The following is a 17,142-nucleotide window of genomic DNA, read 5'->3' on the forward strand; positions in this document are numbered from 1 at the left end:
GCTGTGCCGGCCTGAGGAGGCAGTGAGGGTTTGTATCACTAGATGCACGCTGAGAGAGGACAGTGGTAGGTGTCCCGGGATGGTCGGCAGGAGTCAGGCAGGAATTCTGGGAGAGGAACATGGGGACTATGGATTCTATTTGCAGTGGGGTGATGTGGGGGAGGGGGATATTTGGAACTGTGGCACCTGACCTGGTGTGGGCTTCCCACAGAACCCCTCAACGCCTGTCATGCTACATCCTGACTGCCTGGCTCCAGGGTTTGTGAACAGTGAGAAAAACCAAAGTCTTTGGGAATAACAGAACAAGACGGAATCCCAGCTGGGAGGCCTCAATCAAGCATCTCTCACTCCCGGTCTGTTTCTTCACAGAGTGTGGTGACCACTGAAAAGGGTCACAAGTCCACCTCCCTCCCCCACACAGGGGCGGGCTGGGGGGCTTCCTGCAGGCTAAACAAAGCACTTCTTACCTCCCTGCTCTTGCTCCTCCCACGTACCTGTTTACTTTCTGGGAAAGACACCCACTATCACCACCAGGGAGGTGGCCGCAGAGGAAGGAATGTTATCTTGTAGGTCCTAAGGGGGCCCCTCAGTTCTCCAGGACGAGACAAGATAGGCGGATCTGAGGAGGTAAACAGGCAAATTTAGGCTCCTATGAAATGGAGGAAAGGAAGGTGCACAGAAGCCACAATCAAATCATCTTCTTTGATTTTTACTAAGCCCAAGCAGGAACCACACGTGTCCACCAGGATGTGTGATGGACTTCCACTTCTTCAGGTTACATAGTTAACCGACATCATGAACTCCCAACCTTGAAACTGGCACCTATGGCTGGGTGTGGTGGCACATGCCTTTATTTGCAGCACTAGGGAGGCAAACGCAGGCAGGCAGATCTCTGTGCGTTCTGTGCCAGTTCCAAGCCAGCCAAGTGTGCATATTAATAGGGTCCTGTCTCAAACACAAAACAAAAAACACGTGAAAAGGGTGAAGGCGGAGCGAGAGGATCCTGGCCGGTAGCACCGGGTAGGGAAATCGGAGGGCAAGTTTCACCCTTCTTCAGGAGACTCCTACGGTTGTGGTTGTACCTGTGTGGTAGTATCAACCAGGCCCAGCCCGGTGTAACTCTACTGGTCGAGTGAGGGCCTAGCGACCAGACCTCGCCCCGTGGGTGGGTCATTACAAAGCCCCGCCTTCTGCGCGTGACCTGCCCCGCCCCCGCTCCACTCCTCTGTCACTTCCTGATTCCCGCTTCCTGCTTCCCAGAGGCCGGGATCCGGAGCCGCCCGAGGTTGCAGCCGCAGTCCCGGGCGCCCCTGGCGAGCGGTGAGCGGTGAGCGGTGAGAGCTGCAGGGCCGGAGTAGAGGCGCAGGCGTGGGCTGGGGCGGGGGGCATGAGTCAGAAGAGCGCATCCCCTCCGCGGCGCCCCACCCTCAATCCCAATCCCCCTCCCCCAGCGGCCCATCTTTCCTTTCCTGGGCAGGGATCTTTGGAAGTTGGGTCTCTGGTGTTCTTTGGACGGTGCTCTAAGGCCACTTTGAGGACCTGGCAGCATCCTCGAGACCCCTGTTCTGCCAGGGTCTCTATGCCGGACTTCCTGCACCTCTTTGCACATTCCCTGGGACTCAGCTGCGGCCTAGTTGGAAAACCCTTTTGCTCCCTTGTCTCCTCATCACCCAACCTCCAAACTCTGGCCGTGTAAAGCTGCTTGGAATCATTTGGGAGCTATAGATCTAAGCTCTGTGTTCCTTGCAGCAGCATCCGTACACACATGCGTGTGCGCGTGTGCACACACACACACAGATAACAGAGCCACGGAAGGCCTTGGGGGGAAGAGTCTGTTGGTCTTCACCTATGAACCCATTCTCTAAGAGGGGAAACTGGAATTCCCAATGTCATCATGACCACTTCCCTGGTAACATGGCTGTGTGTCTCTTTGGAGGCCAGAGCTGATCCAGGTGTCTCTGCCCTGTAGACATGTCCTTCCGAAAAGTGGTGCGACAGAGCAAATTCCGGCATGTGTTCGGACAGCCGGTCAAGAATGACCAGTGCTATGAGGATATTCGAGTGTCCCGGGTCACCTGGGACAGTACCTTCTGCGCCGTCAACCCCAAGTTCCTGGCAGTGATTGTGGAAGCCAGTGGCGGGGGAGCCTTTATGGTGCTCCCTCTAAGCAAGGTGGGCCCCAGGGGTCAGGGTGGAGAGGAGGAATGAGGACATGCTGGCCACACCTGTGGACAGGGTAGTTTGTGCCATTTCTTGGCCCATGGCTCCTGCTGGACAAGTTATAGTCCAGATTTATTGCCCAGGAGGTGTTGTGCAAATAAAAAGTGTTTATTGCCACCAGGTTTGGATGGTAGGCTGCAGGCATTTCCTGCACGGAGTCACATCTGGGCCACCAGAAACGAGGGTAGTCACCTCATTCTTTCATCATGAAAGGGCCACAGATGCTGGGAGGAATGGGGACTGGGGCTGTTGGTTCCCCTCTGACTGCACCTTAATGCCTACAGACAGGCCGCATTGACAAGGCCTACCCAACAGTGTGTGGGCACACGGGACCTGTTCTGGATATTGACTGGTGTCCCCACAATGATGAAGTCATTGCCAGTGGCTCAGAGGACTGCACAGTCATGGTGAGCATAGGACTGTTCAGATGAGGGTCTCGGGATGTAGCCGAAGGTTGCTGGCAGTGGGGCCAACACAGGCCTGTGCCCATCCTCCCTCTCCCTACCACAGGTATGGCAGATTCCAGAGAATGGGCTGACCTCACCTCTGACTGAGCCAGTAGTGGTGCTTGAGGGGCACACCAAGCGTGTAGGCATCATCACCTGGCACCCCACAGCCCGGAATGTGCTTCTCAGTGCAGGTCTGCACACTCCCTGCCCCTTCATACCCTTCTACGGGGTGGCTGTGGAATGTTCAGCAGCCTCTCACAGGCTAATCCGGAAACTGATGCCTACATAGAAGGAAACCTAGTTTAGTACCAGTGGGCAGAGTGGGTCTAGCGGGCTGACGGCCCCACAGCTGCAGCCCCAAGCCTGATAGAGCTGCTGATCGTTTGCCTCCCAGGTTGTGACAATGTGGTGCTTATCTGGAATGTGGGCACTGCAGAAGAGCTGTACCGCCTCGACAGCTTGCACCCTGACCTCATCTACAACGTGAGCTGGAACCACAATGGCAGCCTCTTCTGCTCAGCTTGTAAGGACAAGAGTGTCCGCATCATCGATCCCAGGCGGGGCACCCTGGTGGCAGTAGGTATCCCAGAGGGCAAGAATGGCAATATAGAGACTCAGGGCCCTGACCTGCACTGCACTGATCACCTGTCCATCCCACAGGAGCGGGAGAAGGCTCACGAGGGGGCCCGGCCCATGCGGGCCATCTTTCTGGCCGATGGCAAGGTGTTCACCACCGGTTTCAGCCGCATGAGTGAACGTCAGCTGGCACTCTGGGACCCAGTGAGTGATTTGCCAGCATAAGGCGGGCAGGCTTGAGACCTGGGCCTTACCCTAGGATACTCCTCCCTGGGCCAGGCAGACAGAGATCAGCATGGAGGAGAAGCCTGCACTGCTTAGATCCTCAGCCTGGCCCTTGAGACTTCCCTCCCTTCCCTGACTTCAGCTCTCTGGCTCTCCCTGGCTCTCCTCCAGTGCCTCCTACACTCTTCTTTCTGCTTGCACAAACCATAAAGGTACCCTCCTCCTGGGAGCCCCCAGGCCCTGCCCTGCTACACTCTGTCTCTCAGCAAAGTGAACTTGAGGGCCCCTTTGAGGCCTGGGCTGGTACCATCTGGCCCTTCAGCCTTCCTGTAACCAGACTTTCTCAGCCCTTGCCTGTCGGTTTGGGAATAGGATTACGGCCCCTAGAAGGCTGGGAATGGAGAAAACCATAGCATGTTGGGAAGTGTTGCTATCTGTTGTGTGAGACTGGCTGACGCCAGTCCTGAAGGGTTCAGAATGAGAAGATTCTGACTTGGCCCCATTGTCCCCCATGTACTTAGGACAACTTTGAGGAGCCTAAGGCCCTGCAGGAGTTGGATTCAAGCAATGGGGCCCTGCTGCCCTTCTATGACCCAGACACCAGTGTGGTCTATGTCTGTGGCAAGGTGAGGCTCGGGGCAACAGACTGGGGCTGAGAGGCCGGGAAAGGGTCTGGTCAAGTGCTCAGCTTCTTTACCCCCACAGGGCGACTCCAGCATCCGGTACTTTGAGATCACAGACGAGCCTCCCTATATCCACTTCCTGAACACATTCACGAGCAAAGAACCCCAGAGGGGTATGGGTAGCATGCCTAAGAGGGGCTTGGAGGTCAGCAAGTGTGAAATTGCCCGGTAAGAAGGTTCTCTGAGGCAGCTCTCTATAGGCAGAGTTTATTTGAGGACCCAGTCAGGATTGGGAGGGGCGGGGTGGCTCAGACTGAGCACGGCCAGGTCATCAGCATCCACAGTAAAGAGTTCAGATGATGGAGGCTAAGTTAGGCATGGTGCCATACACCTGTCATCCCAGCATTTGGGAGTTCAGAGGACTGCAAGTACAGAGAGGCTAGTAAGTTCAAGGTCAGCCTGAACTGTATTGCAAGACCTTGTCTCAAGCAGAAAGCAAAGGAAAGGGCTGGCAATGTAGCTCAGTTGGTGGCGTGCCTGCCTCGCACAAAGCCCAGGGTCCCGCTGCCATAGCACCGTAATGCGAAAGAAGCAGTTCAGGAGGCAGAGCTGGGAGAATCAAAAGTTCAAGGTCACCCTTGCCTCTACAGAATATCCAAGGCCAGCCAGGGATATAGGAAACCATGCTTCAAAAAATAAAAGGAATAGCATAGGCCTTTAATCCCAGTTTCCTGCAGAGGTAGGCTGATCTCCATGAGTTTCAAGAAAGTATGGTCTACATAGTGAGTTTCAGACTTCCACAGCTGTACAATGAGACCCTGTCTCAAAAAAAAAAAAAAAAAGAAAAATCACAACCACAAAGTTGCCTAGGATCACTCTAGAGGCACCCTTAAGAGAGGGAGGCCATAAGCAGAAGTCACCAGGCAGCCTGTAGAAATGTCCAGGTTCCACCGTGGCTCCCCTCCCTTTTCCAGGTTCTACAAACTGCATGAGCGCAAGTGCGAGCCCATAGTCATGACTGTGCCAAGAAAGGTGAGGCTGCTGACCCCGCCCACCCACGCCCTTCCCGGCAGAGGGGCCACGCCAGGGCAATGGGCAAGGTTGGGAGATGAGCTGGAGGGATGACACGGGGTGCGCTGAGGCCCTGCAGTGACAGAGGCCAGGCACTAAAGAACAGGGTAGCAGGGATAGAGGGCCTTCATAGGAGGAAAGACCAACAGTAGGACTGGGTGGTGCTCTGTTGGGAGGGGGCTAGAAGGACGGGGGCTCTGGCCTTGAATCCCATTGGGGAGGGGCCTGGCTACACATGACTTGTCTTCAGATGCGGAGCCTGGAGCCTGGAACACATTCCCGCTGTCCTCCATTTGGTATTCACAGGCTCAATGTGCCAGGCACATCCTGGAGCAAAGCCCACAATCCTTCTATGGGGCTTGCGGGACTCACAGAGTCATACAGCTGGCCCTTGTGGTCTGCCGGAGAGGGTGCCAGCAAGGGCTGTGCCCAGGAGGCCCCGACAAGACTTGAGTGGGAACGTTGGAAAAGAAAGTGAAAGGGGAGATTGGTGCTCTCAAGGTCCCTGGGGATCAGATCTTTGGAGGATGGGTTGATAAGAGTCCACAAGTCAGAATGGGCGGTGGTGGCACACACCTTTAATCCCAGCGCTCAGGGAGGCAGAGGCAAGTGGATCTCTTGAGTTTGAGGCCAGTCTGGTGAATTGCAGGTCAGCCAAGGCTACACAGAAACGGTCTTGAAAAAGAAAAAAAGAAAAAAAAAAGTCAGGAGGGTGTTGAGGATCGCAGCTACTCAGAGACCAGACGTGAGAGCCCTGGTAGGGCCCCCAACTGATTCTGACCTCTCCTGCCTGGTGCGCAGTCTGACCTCTTCCAGGATGATCTGTACCCTGACACAGCAGGACCTGAGGCTGCTCTTGAGGCAGAGGATTGGGTGAGCGGGCAGGATGCGGACCCGATCCTGATCTCACTACGGGAAGCCTATGTGCCCAGTAAACAACGGGACCTGAAGGTCAGCCGGCGAAATGTGCTATCGGACAGCCGGCCTGCCAGTTCCAGCCGTCCTGGAGCCGCCACCGCTACCACAATTACGGATGTTCCCATTGGCGCCCTTGCTGGGGCTGGTGTATGTGTCCTACATTTGGGGGTGCTTTCCAATTGGCTGGGTCTTGGGCCTTTACTGTAGGGGTAGGTTATGGCTGGTGCCCTCTGACTTCCATGTTTTTGCAGGAATCTGGGAAACTGGAAGAGGTGATGCAAGAGCTTCGGGCACTCCGGGTGCTGGTCAAGGAACAGGGGGAGCGCATCAGCCGCCTGGAGGAACAGCTGGGCCGCATGGAGAATGGGGATACATAGGACCACCAGGGACCTGCTCCCGACACTGCCTCCTCCGCACCCCCTCTCACCTAGCTTCTGTGGCCAGGTCACAGCAGGCAGTTTGCTGCTTAGTGCCTCTGGGGCAGGTCACGGCCAGTTTGCACCTCTCCACAGCCTGGGTCCCAGGTTGGAAGCACCATCTGGCTTTTGGAAGATTTTCGTACCAAGGCAAACTCCCAAGTACTTCAAGGGACCATCTTCTTGACCTGCCCAGCCCACTGCCCCCTCCCCAGAGAAAGCAGCAGAGATGGTTCTATATTTTCATTTTAAATAAAATGCTCTTTCTAAAGCCAGGTTTGACCTGCTGCTGTGGAGGGTTGGGGCGCACTAGGAAGGGAAACTGCAAACTTTATGTGGAAAGTAGCTCCTGCTTACTTGAATTCAACCATGCAGAGAAACTGAGGCAAAAAGGGTGTGAGAGATGTGTTAGTGGATAAAATCACTTGCTAAGCAAGCCTGATGACCTGATCTTGATCCCTGCAACCCATGATAGAGAGAGATCTAACTTCCGTATATACCCACATGTGCAGAGTTGATTTGTTTTCTGGAGACAGGGTTTCTCTGTGTAGTCCTGACCATTGTGGTACTCTGTAGATCAAGGTGGCCTGGAACTCAAGAGATCTGCCTGCCTTTCCCTCTTGTTTTGATTTCTAAAGGCTAGTCCGGTATACACCTTTAGTCCAAGAACACTTCAGGGGTAGAAGCAGGAGGATCACCTTGAGTTCCTGGCCAGCCAGAGCCACACAGTGGATGTCCTGTTTCAGTTAGATGCACACTTCCTCCCTTTGGAGTTCTGGTCTTAGATTCTGTGGCCACAACCTCACCTAGAGAGGCCTGGGAAGATTTGGTATGGATCTGGGGATCCTGAGAGGCTGAGACCCCATGAGGGTCCTATGATAGGCTAGAGTGGGTGGGGTGTTTCAGGCAGGAAACGGAAGTGTCAGTAACTCCTACCAGCTACTATACTTGAGCGCGCTCCGGAGCTCACTTCTCACTAAACACAGCCAGTCAGAGGTGGGTGCCCGTGCAAAGGCCATCGGATCAATGGTGAGCTGTGGAGCCCTCTGGGTTCTTGGGTCACAGGGGGCTAGGGATGGGTTTTCAGGATTTCAGAGCTAAAGGGTCCCCTCACAAGAGACCTGGGGTAGAAAAGCTCAGGACTAACATGGGGTGGAACCTGGCCCTCACCTCAGAGCTGGGCTCCCTGAAATTCAGGGTAGGTCCTGCAGTACCTCATTCTAGTTGTGGCCTTACTCCAAGACCCTTGGACTAGTCCCTCATCTGATCCCCTCACGAGCTGAGTTTGGGTGTGACTCCTTCCCTGGAGCCTGGTATGCTAGGGGAGGCTTGCACCCAGCACCCCTCCCCCACCCCTACCACACCCCCACCTTTGTTCCAACCGCAGGCTTCCTTTAGCTATATGTGCTGCCCCAAACTGAGTCTTGGCCCTGCACAGCCTGAGGCCCTCCAGGGCAGAACGGGGAGCTGAACGGAAACCCTGCAGCTGGGGCAGCCCCATGGTTGAGAGGAGGGGCTTCAAAGATCCCCCCATCCTAGGACCAGTCAACCTCTGAATTGTTCTATATACCTCCATCATGAGGCCAGAGAGCCACCTGCTTCTCGGGCCCCCAGCTCCCTCCACTGCCCAGGCAGGCCATTTTAACACATCCAGCTAATGGCCACTAAAATCTAGGCGCCACCATGGCTTTAAGTGGTGTCCTCTCCCAATTCCATCGTCTAGGAGCTTATTCTGATGGGAAAGGGAACAGAATAATCCATTTCTCTCTGGTGTGGGATCTGATGGGAGAAGAGTAATTAAGGGGCCGGTTAGCTGTAGAGGTCTGGTGGGTCTCATCAGCAGGGTCTCATTGGCCACGGCAAGCAGGCAGGCTTGAGGCTGTGGAAGTCCAGTGTCTGAGCAGAGGGCCAGCCAGTGCACAGGCCTCAGGCAATGGCAGACCAGGGGCAGTGAGAAGTGACTGCAGGGTTGAACTGAAGGCAGTCACACTAGGGCAAGGCCTTAACCAAATAAGGGCTGGGGATTTTCTGCTTGACTGTCCCTGTTTTGCCTGAGGCAACTAAGGACTGTGTCAGAGGAGATCAGAGATGGTTGGTTTCATCAGTAACAACTTCTTCCTGCTGTCTCCCACAGGCTCTGCCTGGTACCCTCAGATTTAGGGTGCTGTTAGCCCTGCCCGGGGCCCTGGCCTCCGGGGTAGGCACAGAGGATGGTGCAGGCTCCAGTGCTGTCACCATCATCCTGCTGTTCCTGCTCCTGCTGCTACTTGTCACCGCCCTGGCCTTCGCCTGGCATCGCCTCAGTCGTGCCTCAGGGGGCTACTACCACCCAGCTCGCCTGGGTGCTGCGTTGTGGGGCCACACCCGCCGCCTGCTCTGGGCCAGCCCTGCAGGCCGCTGGCTTCGGGCCCGCACTGACCTGGGATCCCCAGAGGAACCAGGGCAGCAAGAGGATGAGCAGGATGCAGAAGAGGACTGCATGATGGACGGTGGCCCTGAGGAAGCTGGTCCCCAGGAAGAGGAGCAGCGGTGTGAAGCCAGAGCTCAAGCAAAGCAGGCCCCAGCAGCATATGACACAGACAGTGAAGGGGGCCTGGGCCTCAGCTCGCAAGGTCCCGTGGGCTCAGGCAGCAGTGCTGAGGCCCTTCTGAGTGACCTGCACGCCTTTTCAGGTAGTGCGGCCTGGGACGACAGTGCTGGAAAAGCAGGGGGCCAGCGCCTTCATGTCACGGCACTGTAGGAGCCAGCCTGCCGTCCTGTCCCTGCCCCAGCCTCTGACTGTCTCTTTCCACGCTGTCCTGATGAAACAAAAACCAGCCTGGACCATCATCATCCCACGCAGCTTCTCAGACTGCCACCCCGACCAGTTTCCCAGAGTGTCCCCCTCCCCTCCCCAGGCACTGGGCAGATACTGAAAATAAAACTCCTTAAGTCCTGAGGTCTGGAGTCCTTCAGCAACCCTCCTCTTCCTCCCCTCCCTAAAGGGCCATTCTGGGGTCCTGGGATCCAGAGAAAGCTACTCTGCCATGATTCAGTCCTTTAATTCTCTAAGGGCACAGGTGAGGTCCCTTCTGGCGGGATGGGCGTTAGACCCGTGGAGAGTCGCTGCCAGGGCTGCACACTGCAGCCCTCCAAGTGCATGATTACTGGGCTCAGCCACCCAAGAGAAAAACACCCAGGTGGGAGGTGGCCGGGTCCTCACAGCCGACAGGGAGCAGGCCTCAGGGCTGCCCTCTTCCTCTGTTCTCAGCGTCCTGGGCGCCCACGGCCCTTCTTGGATTTCTTGGTCCCTGAGGGGGGACGGATGGGAAGAGGGGCAGTGCTTGTGGGTGGTGGTGGTGATGGTGGTGGCAGGAGTGGAGGTAGAGATGGCTCCATGGGCTCTGGTGGGCCAGGGCTGGGCCGGAACCCCTCAAAGGGAGAGAACTTGAGGGGGCTGCAGGAAAAACCAAGGCAGAGTCAGAGCCTCCTAAGCTTAGGCAGGAATACTGGCAGTAGGCCCACAAACTGCCGTTTTAGCAGCCCGTTGCAGATGTACAGGGACTGGGGTCCCGCGGTGGGCAGGAGACTGAGGCTAGCCCTAAAGAAGAGCTTGGCCAGCAAAGGTAGTCTGTGCTAGAGAGACCCACCCCAGCCACACGCCTGCCCTGTCCCTGGGTACCTGATGGGGGTGCGGGGGCTGCTATTAAGGCGCCTGGGGGAACGCAGCTTGGGCTGGAAAGAGAAGCCCTCCTTGATGCTGTCCAGGACAGAAGGTGCCACGTACGTGAAGCCCTGTGGGGAAAGGCCAGGTCAGCCGATGCTTGGCACTTCCAGTCTCTGGCTACAATTCCTGCTCTGGTCCCCATACCCCCCACGCCCTTACCAGGAAGGCTTGGTTGGCACTCTCACTGAGGGCTGTGTCATCCGGACTATCTACTGGAGTCTGCCGTGTAAAACGGGTATCAAACTGGCTCACGTCCTCTTCTGATTGCTGTGGGAAGATCCATGTTGAAAATTAGGGGGATCTAAAGGGCAGGGTCTCCACCTGCCATGGGGGCTAAAAGGATCCCCAGATACTCACCAGACTCGGCCTAAAGGGAGGGTCCACCCGGCGGGCCAAGAGGTCATCCCAATTGATGTGCCGGAAGAAGGGGTGCCTCTGAGGGTGAAGGATGCTCAGGAACATGTCAGAGACTCACCTTGCTTAGCTCCCTGCTTCATCCTCTGGCCCCAACTCCTTATGCTATCCCCAGACTCACCTGCACCTCAGCAGCATCTCCTGGGCCACCCCCAATTCGCTGAACGGGATTCCGCTTTAGAAACTGAAGAAGCAGAGAAGAGATGAGGGTGGATGCCTAGTCTCCAGAACAGGGAGAAGGCAAGCAGAAACAAGGTATAGGCTCTGGAACATGGCCTCTGCCCACTGAACCCCTCAATACTTCTAGAGCTGGGTTGAGTGCCCTCTTCATGAAGCCGTGGCAAAGCTCCTGCTCAAGGCCACCTCAGAGGGCTTAGGATCTACGTGGCACTCCCCCCCTTAACAGGATGATAATGGCGTTTCTGATGGAATACGGCTAGCTCACAAGAATACCCTGCTGCTGAAGACAGACCCAGGACTGCTTGGGGCAGTGGTGAGGCTCTCAGAACCCAGGCCTGAACCCAATGTTCCTATCATTTCCAGAGGCAAACTGCACAGGATGGCCTGGCCTTCCCCAGGGCCTAAGGACACTCAAGCATATGTACAGGATTACTGACAGGGCTTAGGGGAAGAGATGGGAGCCTGGACAGGAGGGAGCCCCACCTTTTTGACAAGGTCCCGGGCATCCGGGGTGAGGTAGGGGGGCAGCACCAGCTTCCCTTTCATGATTTTATCCATAGTTTTCTTTCGATTCTCTGCGGTGAAGGGCGGCTGGAGGAGGCAGAAGGTGAGAGCAGCCTAGGGAGTCTTCCCACCCAGTCCTGCCCCAGCCTGGAAGGGGGTCTCCCCAACACCCACCCTCCTCCCAAGGAGCTGGACTTGCCGATCCAGTGAGCATGTCGTACATCAGGGCCCCCAGGCTCCACCAGTCCACTGCCCGGTTGTGGCCGCTGCGCACTAGAATCTCTGGGGCCCTGGGAGGCAGGTGAACTGTCAGTAAGGGCAAGCCCTCTTTGGCTATTCTCTCAGACCCAGGGCCAGTCAGGCGCCACTTACATGTACTCGATGGTGCCACAGAAGGTGTGCGTGATGGCACCATCATGAATGGACTCTTTGCAGAGTCCAAAGTCTGTCAATTTGATGTGGCCTGAGAAAGAACATTAAAAGGGATAACACGGGGTGAAAGATGGCCCAGGCCTACGGGTGGGTTCCTCAGCCCTGCCCTGCAGACCACCAAGAAGGGGTGTGAGCATGCGCCTGCAACAAGCTCACCCTGGCTGTTGAGCATGATGTTCTCCGGCTTGAGATCCCGGTAGATGATGCCTTGGGAATGGAGATGGCCCAGGGCCAGTGTGATCTCAGCCAGGTAGAAGCTACAGAGACAGGACAAGGTGAAGGCAGGGCAAAGGTGGAGCGAAGGCAAGGACAAGTACCCCCCCAGAGACCCACCAGGCTGTGTCTTCCAGGAAGATGCCTTCTCGCTCAAGATGTGTGAAGAGTTCGCCACCTGTGACACAAGCACACCAGCGGCTGTGTGCTCAGGCCCAGCCCTGCTGCTGCCTGTCAGTTTCTTCTAGAGAAAGATGGGGCGTGTAGATCCCACCCTACCTGCCTCCCAGAGCTGCCGTGGGGACTCAATTCAATCAGCAAACATCTACCGTCGCCTACTCACTCGGTGCCTGGCCCTGTGCTGGGTGAAGCTGGGGCAGAGTTGAGGAGACCCAGCCATTGCCCTCAGGATTCTCAGTCTGATGGGGAGACAGACATGCGCACAGCGCTCTAGGATGCCAGGCACAGGTAACAGCTCTGAGAACTTCACCACGGAAGCTAATCTCAACGCAAAGATGGAGAAAGGGCAGCGCAGGCATGGCTTTCGGGGTGTCGATATAGTGAAGAAGGATGCCGAGCATGCATAGAAGCTCATGGGGCTCAGCTGGTACTAGAGAAGCAGGTAGAAAAAGTGGGCCTCGGTCACCCTTGGTAAGCAGTGGTGTGACCGAAAAGGCCAAGGCTTTGTTTGGGTAGATGCGTGCTCTAGGAAGATGGCCTTTGCAATTAGTAGAGGATATACAAGAACCCAAGTGGGCTAGACCCTCAAAGCCAGTTTAGAAACAGACTTGCTGGGTATGGTGGCACATGCCTTAATCCAAGACAGGGACAAGGAGTATCTTTGAGTTCTTTGTGGTAAGTTCCAGGTCAGTCAATGCTATACAATGAGACCGTGTCTCAAAAGGTCAAAACAAGTAGGTATAGTGGCACATGCCTTAAGCCCAGCGCTCAGTATGTAGACACAGTCAGATCTCCTGAGTTTGAGGATCTGAATTCAAGATGGATCTCCTGAGTTCAGGGCCAGCAAGGTCTACATAGTAAGTTGCAGGCAAGCCAAGGCTACACATAAGCAGACCTTGTCTCAAAACAAAAACAAAAACAAAACCTTATAGAAACAGTAACTATCCATGAGACTTCCAAGATGAAGAAGGATGCAGCTAGATGGGGACCTGGCACATGGGGGACAGGCAGGAAAGGTAGCAAAACTGGATGGAATTCCCTCCAGACATCCAGACAAACTCCCACCAGACCCACACACCCCACAAACACTAGGCACTGGATGGATGTTTGCTGAATGAATGAACAAATGGAGGACAGACAGATGGACATATGGCCAGGCATGGTGTTAGAGCCTCCCAGCCATCCTCCACCACAGGTCTCTCAGGATTCCCTAAGTCTTCATGCTCCCCATGCTCGACCCCTGCTCCCCACTACTCAGCCTTGCCCACACACCTACCACTGAGGCACTCCAGGATGAGGTAGAGTTTGCCACCTGTCTGGAAAGCATAGGCCAGCTCCACAATGAAGGGATGCTTCACAGATTCTAGAATGTTCCGCTCAGCCCGGGTATGTGCTGTGTCCTTGGCATTGCGTACAATCTTGGCCTAGAGACGCAGGACTGGGTTAGAAGGTGAAGTACCAGAGTGATTTCCTTTTGGCTCTGCTGTTTTACTGTTTTGTAGAACGTTCAACCCCAGTATTCAACCATGTTGGTGTTCTAGTAAGTACAAGGAAAGTCAGGTTTCAAATATATATTAAAATACAACTTGGGGCCGGGTGGTGGTGATGCACACCTTTAATCCCAGCATTCGGAAGGCAGAGGCAGGCGGATCTCTGTGAGTTCGAGGCCAGCCTGGTCTACAAGAGCTAATGCCAGGACAGGTTCCAAAGCCACAGAGAAACCCTGAGTCAAAAAAAAAAAAATACAACTTAGTTATATAAGCGTCTAGACTCTAGGTCTGTGTAGACATGGACATGCAGTGATGTCATGATCATCTCATCAGGACAAGATGACTAGAGGACTGGGGACAAGGCTCAGATGTTAAAAGTACATGCTATGTAATCATGGAGATCTGAGTTCAAATCCCCAAGTATCCACATAAAAAGTCAAGGGTGGGGGGCTGGAGAGATGGCTCAGAGGTTAAGAGCACTGACTACTTTTCCAGAGGACCCAGGTTCAATTCCCAGCACCCACATGGCAGCTCACAACTGTCTGAAGATCTGGTTCCAGGGGAACTGACACCTTCACACCAATGCACTTAAAATAAAATTAAATTATCGATAAAAAAAATGTTTAAAAAAACAAGTCAAGGGTGAAGCTGGGTGGTGGTGTTGCACGCCTTTAATCCCAGGACTCAGGAGGCAGAGGCGGCAGGCGGAACTCTGTGAATTCAAGGCCAGCCTGATCTACAAGAGCTAGTTCCAGGCTCTAAAACTACAGCGAAACCCTGTCTTGAGAAAAAAAAAAAAAGCCAAGGATGGCTGTGTGTGCCTGTAACCTCAGCACTGTGGGAGGTGAGACAGACGGATCACTGGGGCTTGCTGGCCACTGACCCAGCTCCAGGTCAGTGAGAGACCCTGTCACATAAGAATAAGAAAGTGATAGAGTCGGGGATCCTATGCTCCCCTCTGGCCTCTATCATGTATAAATCATACATTAGTTTAAGATGATTAGGATTTGCGAAAGATCGTTTGTCAGTTGCAGTTAAAGGCCGCCCCACTACCACACCTGTCTTCCTGCTTCTCAGCCACAGCCCTTCTGCTACCTTTTTTTTTTTTTTTTGAGACAGGGTTTCTCTGTAGCTTTGGAACCTGTCCTGGAGCTCGCTCTATAGACCAGGCTGGCCTCGAACCACTGCCGGTCCTTCTGCCATCTTTTGCCACTCAAATTTCTGTGTAATTCTACTGCTATGAGTAGTAAACCTTTTCAGGAACTGGCTTATCCTCTCAGTTTCTCAACCTTGACACTCTGTTTGTTGTTCCAGACAAGATATCATTATGTAGCCCAGGCCTGTCCTAGACCAACTCAGAGCCTCCTCCTGCTTCATCCCTTGAAGTCCTGAGACTACAGGGTGTATCGTATCCTACCAAATTCAGCTGAGCTACTGACACACTGAGCCAGACAAGTCTTTGTTGTGGGTTCCTATTTATCTGCCTCTCTACCTTCTAGTCACCGAATGTTAACTGCACTTCCCCTACTAGTCCTGGCCATCAAAACTTGCCAATGTGCCCCAGCAGGCAGGTTGCTCCCATTCAAGAATGACTGGAAATCAGTACGTGAAACAGCTACTAAGCCAGCAAGTGACAAGATAGAATTTGTCTTCATCATGTTCACAGCTGTCCTCCCAAGCCTGGAACAGGTTGTGGGGTGGTAGCGACTCAGCATTTGCTGGCTGGGCAAATGGCTCACCTTTCTCAAGACTTTCATGGCGTATATTTTCCCCAAGTTGGTGCCTTGCACTTTTCTCACCTGGAACACCTGTAGGACAGGGGAGGCAGGATCAACATTCCTCACACATCCTATTTTCAAGGAGCCCCACCCTAAAGCTCTAGGACTGGGACCAAAAGCACTAAACTCAGCTCAAGGGTGGAGCACTTAAGATCTCTATCAGATTGAGAGGACCTGCCCTTCCCTCCCTCAGGTTTCCAGCTCTAAATCCCTTCAGAGGCTCCACACAGAAGCCTATTGGGTGTGAAGGATGGTCTGCTGCCCCAGGCTAGAGCTGAGGTCACCATGAGGGGAAGGGGTGCGTACCTTCCCATAGCCCCCCTTGCCCAGCACACTCAGAAGCTCAAAGCAATGGGGCCCGATGCGTTCAGGGCCCAGGTTCACGCTGCTCTCTGTCAGCTCCACTTCTTCATAGTGTCCCACCGTCCTAAAGACACAAAGTTAATGAGAGCAAGGCTCGGGTGTACCCCAAGTCCCATCCCCTACTCCGAGCCCCCGGCCCCCAGAAAGACCCTCACTCACTCCAGGCCAGCAGCCCTCAACTCGCCAACGGGACACACCTCCTGTGAGAAACCAAGGGGTGAGAGCCATGGAGATGCAAGAACATCTCCCAATCCAGGGGGAACTGCTTGACCCAGGGGAAAGGACCAAGAATGGGAGACAGGAATGGGGAAAGGGAAGAGCGACCAAGGGCAGAAAGGGAAGACTGGGTTCAGGGGCTGGGGCTGGATCTGGGAAGGATGGGGGCACTCAGAGTAGGGAGTGCCGTGCCTTTGGTTAACCAGCTGGACTCCAGGGTCCAGTCGTGCCTGGCGGGAAACACTCACCGCAGGGCTGAACTCCGGCTCGCCCTCGCCCTCGCTGCCTTCCTCGGTTTCCAAGTCTAGGTCAAACACTGCGGCCATGGCTAAGCCGGCCCCGCCGGCCCCTTGGCCCGGACCAGGCGGAGTTCTGACTGACAGCCCCAGGCTTGGGCGCTGCGTTATCTCTCCGCGACGGCAGCCGCGCGCGCTGATGACGCAAGGTAGCTTCGCCCACTCTCTCGCAAGCCCTTTAGCCAGGCGGGGAGGGAAGATGGCTGTCGCAAAGTCTCTCGGGAGTTGTAGTTCCCGAGAACTAGACACGCCATCCTGCAGCCTTCTGAACAGGCTTTACTAGACTGTCTCTTCCTAATCCTGCTCTCCGGGTCCGCACCCGACGCAAGCAACGCAGAGCCTCCTATTTTGGTTCTGGGGCAAGTTCGAGATTGAATGGGCAGAATCACAGGCGCATGCAGGTTTGAGTTAAAATGGCAAATCGTCAGCTGTTCTTGGAGCTGAGTTGCCAAGCAAGTAGTGACTGCCAGGAACCAGTGACTGTATTAGGGACACTCCCCACAATCTCCCTAAAGCTCACAGACCCTGCAGGTCTGACATTTGCTGGGTGACTGCCTGGGCTTTGTTACCAGGCTCCCGTTCTGAAGGACTCAGCAGACTGAAATAAATATGGCCTTTTATGAACTTAAGCATAGTAAGTGTTCCTGCTTCTTGGTTCAGAATAGGTACTTAAATAGAATGTGTTTGAAAGGCCAGGCGGTGGTGGCCTTTAATCCCAGCACTCGGGAGGAAGAGGCAGGCGAATCTCTGATCTACAAAGTGAGTTCCAGGACAGACAGTCTACACAGTGCAACCCTGTCTCAAAAACCCAAACCAAAGCAAAGCAAAGCAAAAGAATATGGTTGAAAAGATGAAGGAGAGCTGGTGAGATG

At 54.7% G+C, this 17,142-nt stretch overlaps 3 protein-coding genes across 5 annotated transcripts; 2 read left to right on the forward strand and 1 right to left on the reverse strand.

The window, feature by feature from the left end:
- Positions 1-1,227: 1,227 nt before the first annotated feature.
- On the forward strand, positions 1,228-6,769 carry Coro1b (coronin 1B). 3 transcript variants are annotated; one of them, XM_075973013.1, is made up of 11 exons: positions 1,228-1,334; positions 1,970-2,172; positions 2,505-2,627; positions 2,731-2,860; positions 3,064-3,245; positions 3,330-3,449; positions 3,992-4,096; positions 4,176-4,321; positions 5,068-5,125; positions 5,966-6,229; positions 6,334-6,769. In XM_075973013.1, exons 2-11 carry the CDS (start codon positions 1,972-1,974, stop codon positions 6,457-6,459), a joined length of 1,455 nt encoding a protein of 484 aa, XP_075829128.1. In that variant the 5' UTR covers positions 1,228-1,334; positions 1,970-1,971; the 3' UTR covers positions 6,460-6,769. The 3 variants fall into 3 exon arrangements, with proteins under 3 accessions (XP_075829128.1, XP_075829129.1, XP_075829131.1); XM_075973014.1 differs by having other exon boundaries at positions 1,238-1,320; XM_075973016.1 differs by having other exon boundaries at positions 1,257-1,327.
- Positions 6,770-7,404: 635 nt separating this feature from the next.
- Ptprcap (protein tyrosine phosphatase receptor type C associated protein) lies at positions 7,405-9,436 on the forward strand. Its single transcript, XM_075973017.1, has 2 exons — positions 7,405-7,527; positions 8,633-9,436. Exons 1-2 carry the CDS (start codon positions 7,525-7,527, stop codon positions 9,236-9,238), a joined length of 609 nt encoding a protein of 202 aa, XP_075829132.1. The 5' UTR covers positions 7,405-7,524; the 3' UTR covers positions 9,239-9,436.
- Positions 9,437-9,523: 87 nt separating this feature from the next.
- Positions 9,524-16,396, reverse strand: Rps6kb2 (ribosomal protein S6 kinase B2). The gene is made up of 15 exons (XM_075973012.1): positions 16,223-16,396; positions 15,918-15,958; positions 15,702-15,822; positions 15,357-15,425; positions 13,404-13,551; positions 12,068-12,125; positions 11,891-11,991; positions 11,675-11,765; positions 11,502-11,592; positions 11,282-11,389; positions 10,740-10,802; positions 10,562-10,639; positions 10,364-10,471; positions 10,160-10,272; positions 9,524-9,934 (listed from the first exon to the last, which is right to left on the reverse strand). The coding sequence occupies exons 1-15, from the start codon at positions 16,298-16,300 to the stop codon at positions 9,745-9,747; spliced, it is 1,458 nt and encodes a 485-aa protein (XP_075829127.1). The 5' UTR covers positions 16,301-16,396; the 3' UTR covers positions 9,524-9,744.
- Between the last annotated feature and the right edge of the window lie 746 nt (positions 16,397-17,142).

The sequence above is a fragment of the Microtus pennsylvanicus genome, chromosome 5 (assembly GCF_037038515.1).
Source record: "Microtus pennsylvanicus isolate mMicPen1 chromosome 5, mMicPen1.hap1, whole genome shotgun sequence".
NCBI classification, from domain to species: Eukaryota; Metazoa; Chordata; class Mammalia; order Rodentia; family Cricetidae; genus Microtus; species Microtus pennsylvanicus.

Excerpts from the sequence above, each read along its gene's own strand:
- Coro1b (XM_075973013.1), top strand. The coding sequence starts at position 1,972 with ATGTCCTTCCGAAAAGTGGTGCGACAGAGCAAATTCCGGCATGTGTTC. Across the intron at positions 2,861-3,063 it reads GAATGTGCTTCTCAGTGCAG|GTTGTGACAATGTGGTGCTT; the intron begins GTCTGCACACTC and ends TTTGCCTCCCAG. Across the intron at positions 4,322-5,067 it reads AGCAAGTGTGAAATTGCCCG|GTTCTACAAACTGCATGAGC; the intron begins GTAAGAAGGTTC and ends TCCCTTTTCCAG.
- Rps6kb2 (XM_075973012.1), bottom strand. The coding sequence starts at position 16,300 with ATGGCCGCAGTGTTTGACCTAGACTTGGAAACCGAGGAAGGCAGCGAG. Across the intron at positions 11,992-12,067 it reads TTCCTGGAAGACACAGCCTG|CTTCTACCTGGCTGAGATCA; the intron begins GTGGGTCTCTGG and ends CTGTCTCTGTAG. Across the intron at positions 10,273-10,363 it reads GTGCCAACCAAGCCTTCCTG|GGCTTCACGTACGTGGCACC; the intron begins GTAAGGGCGTGG and ends CTTTCCCCACAG.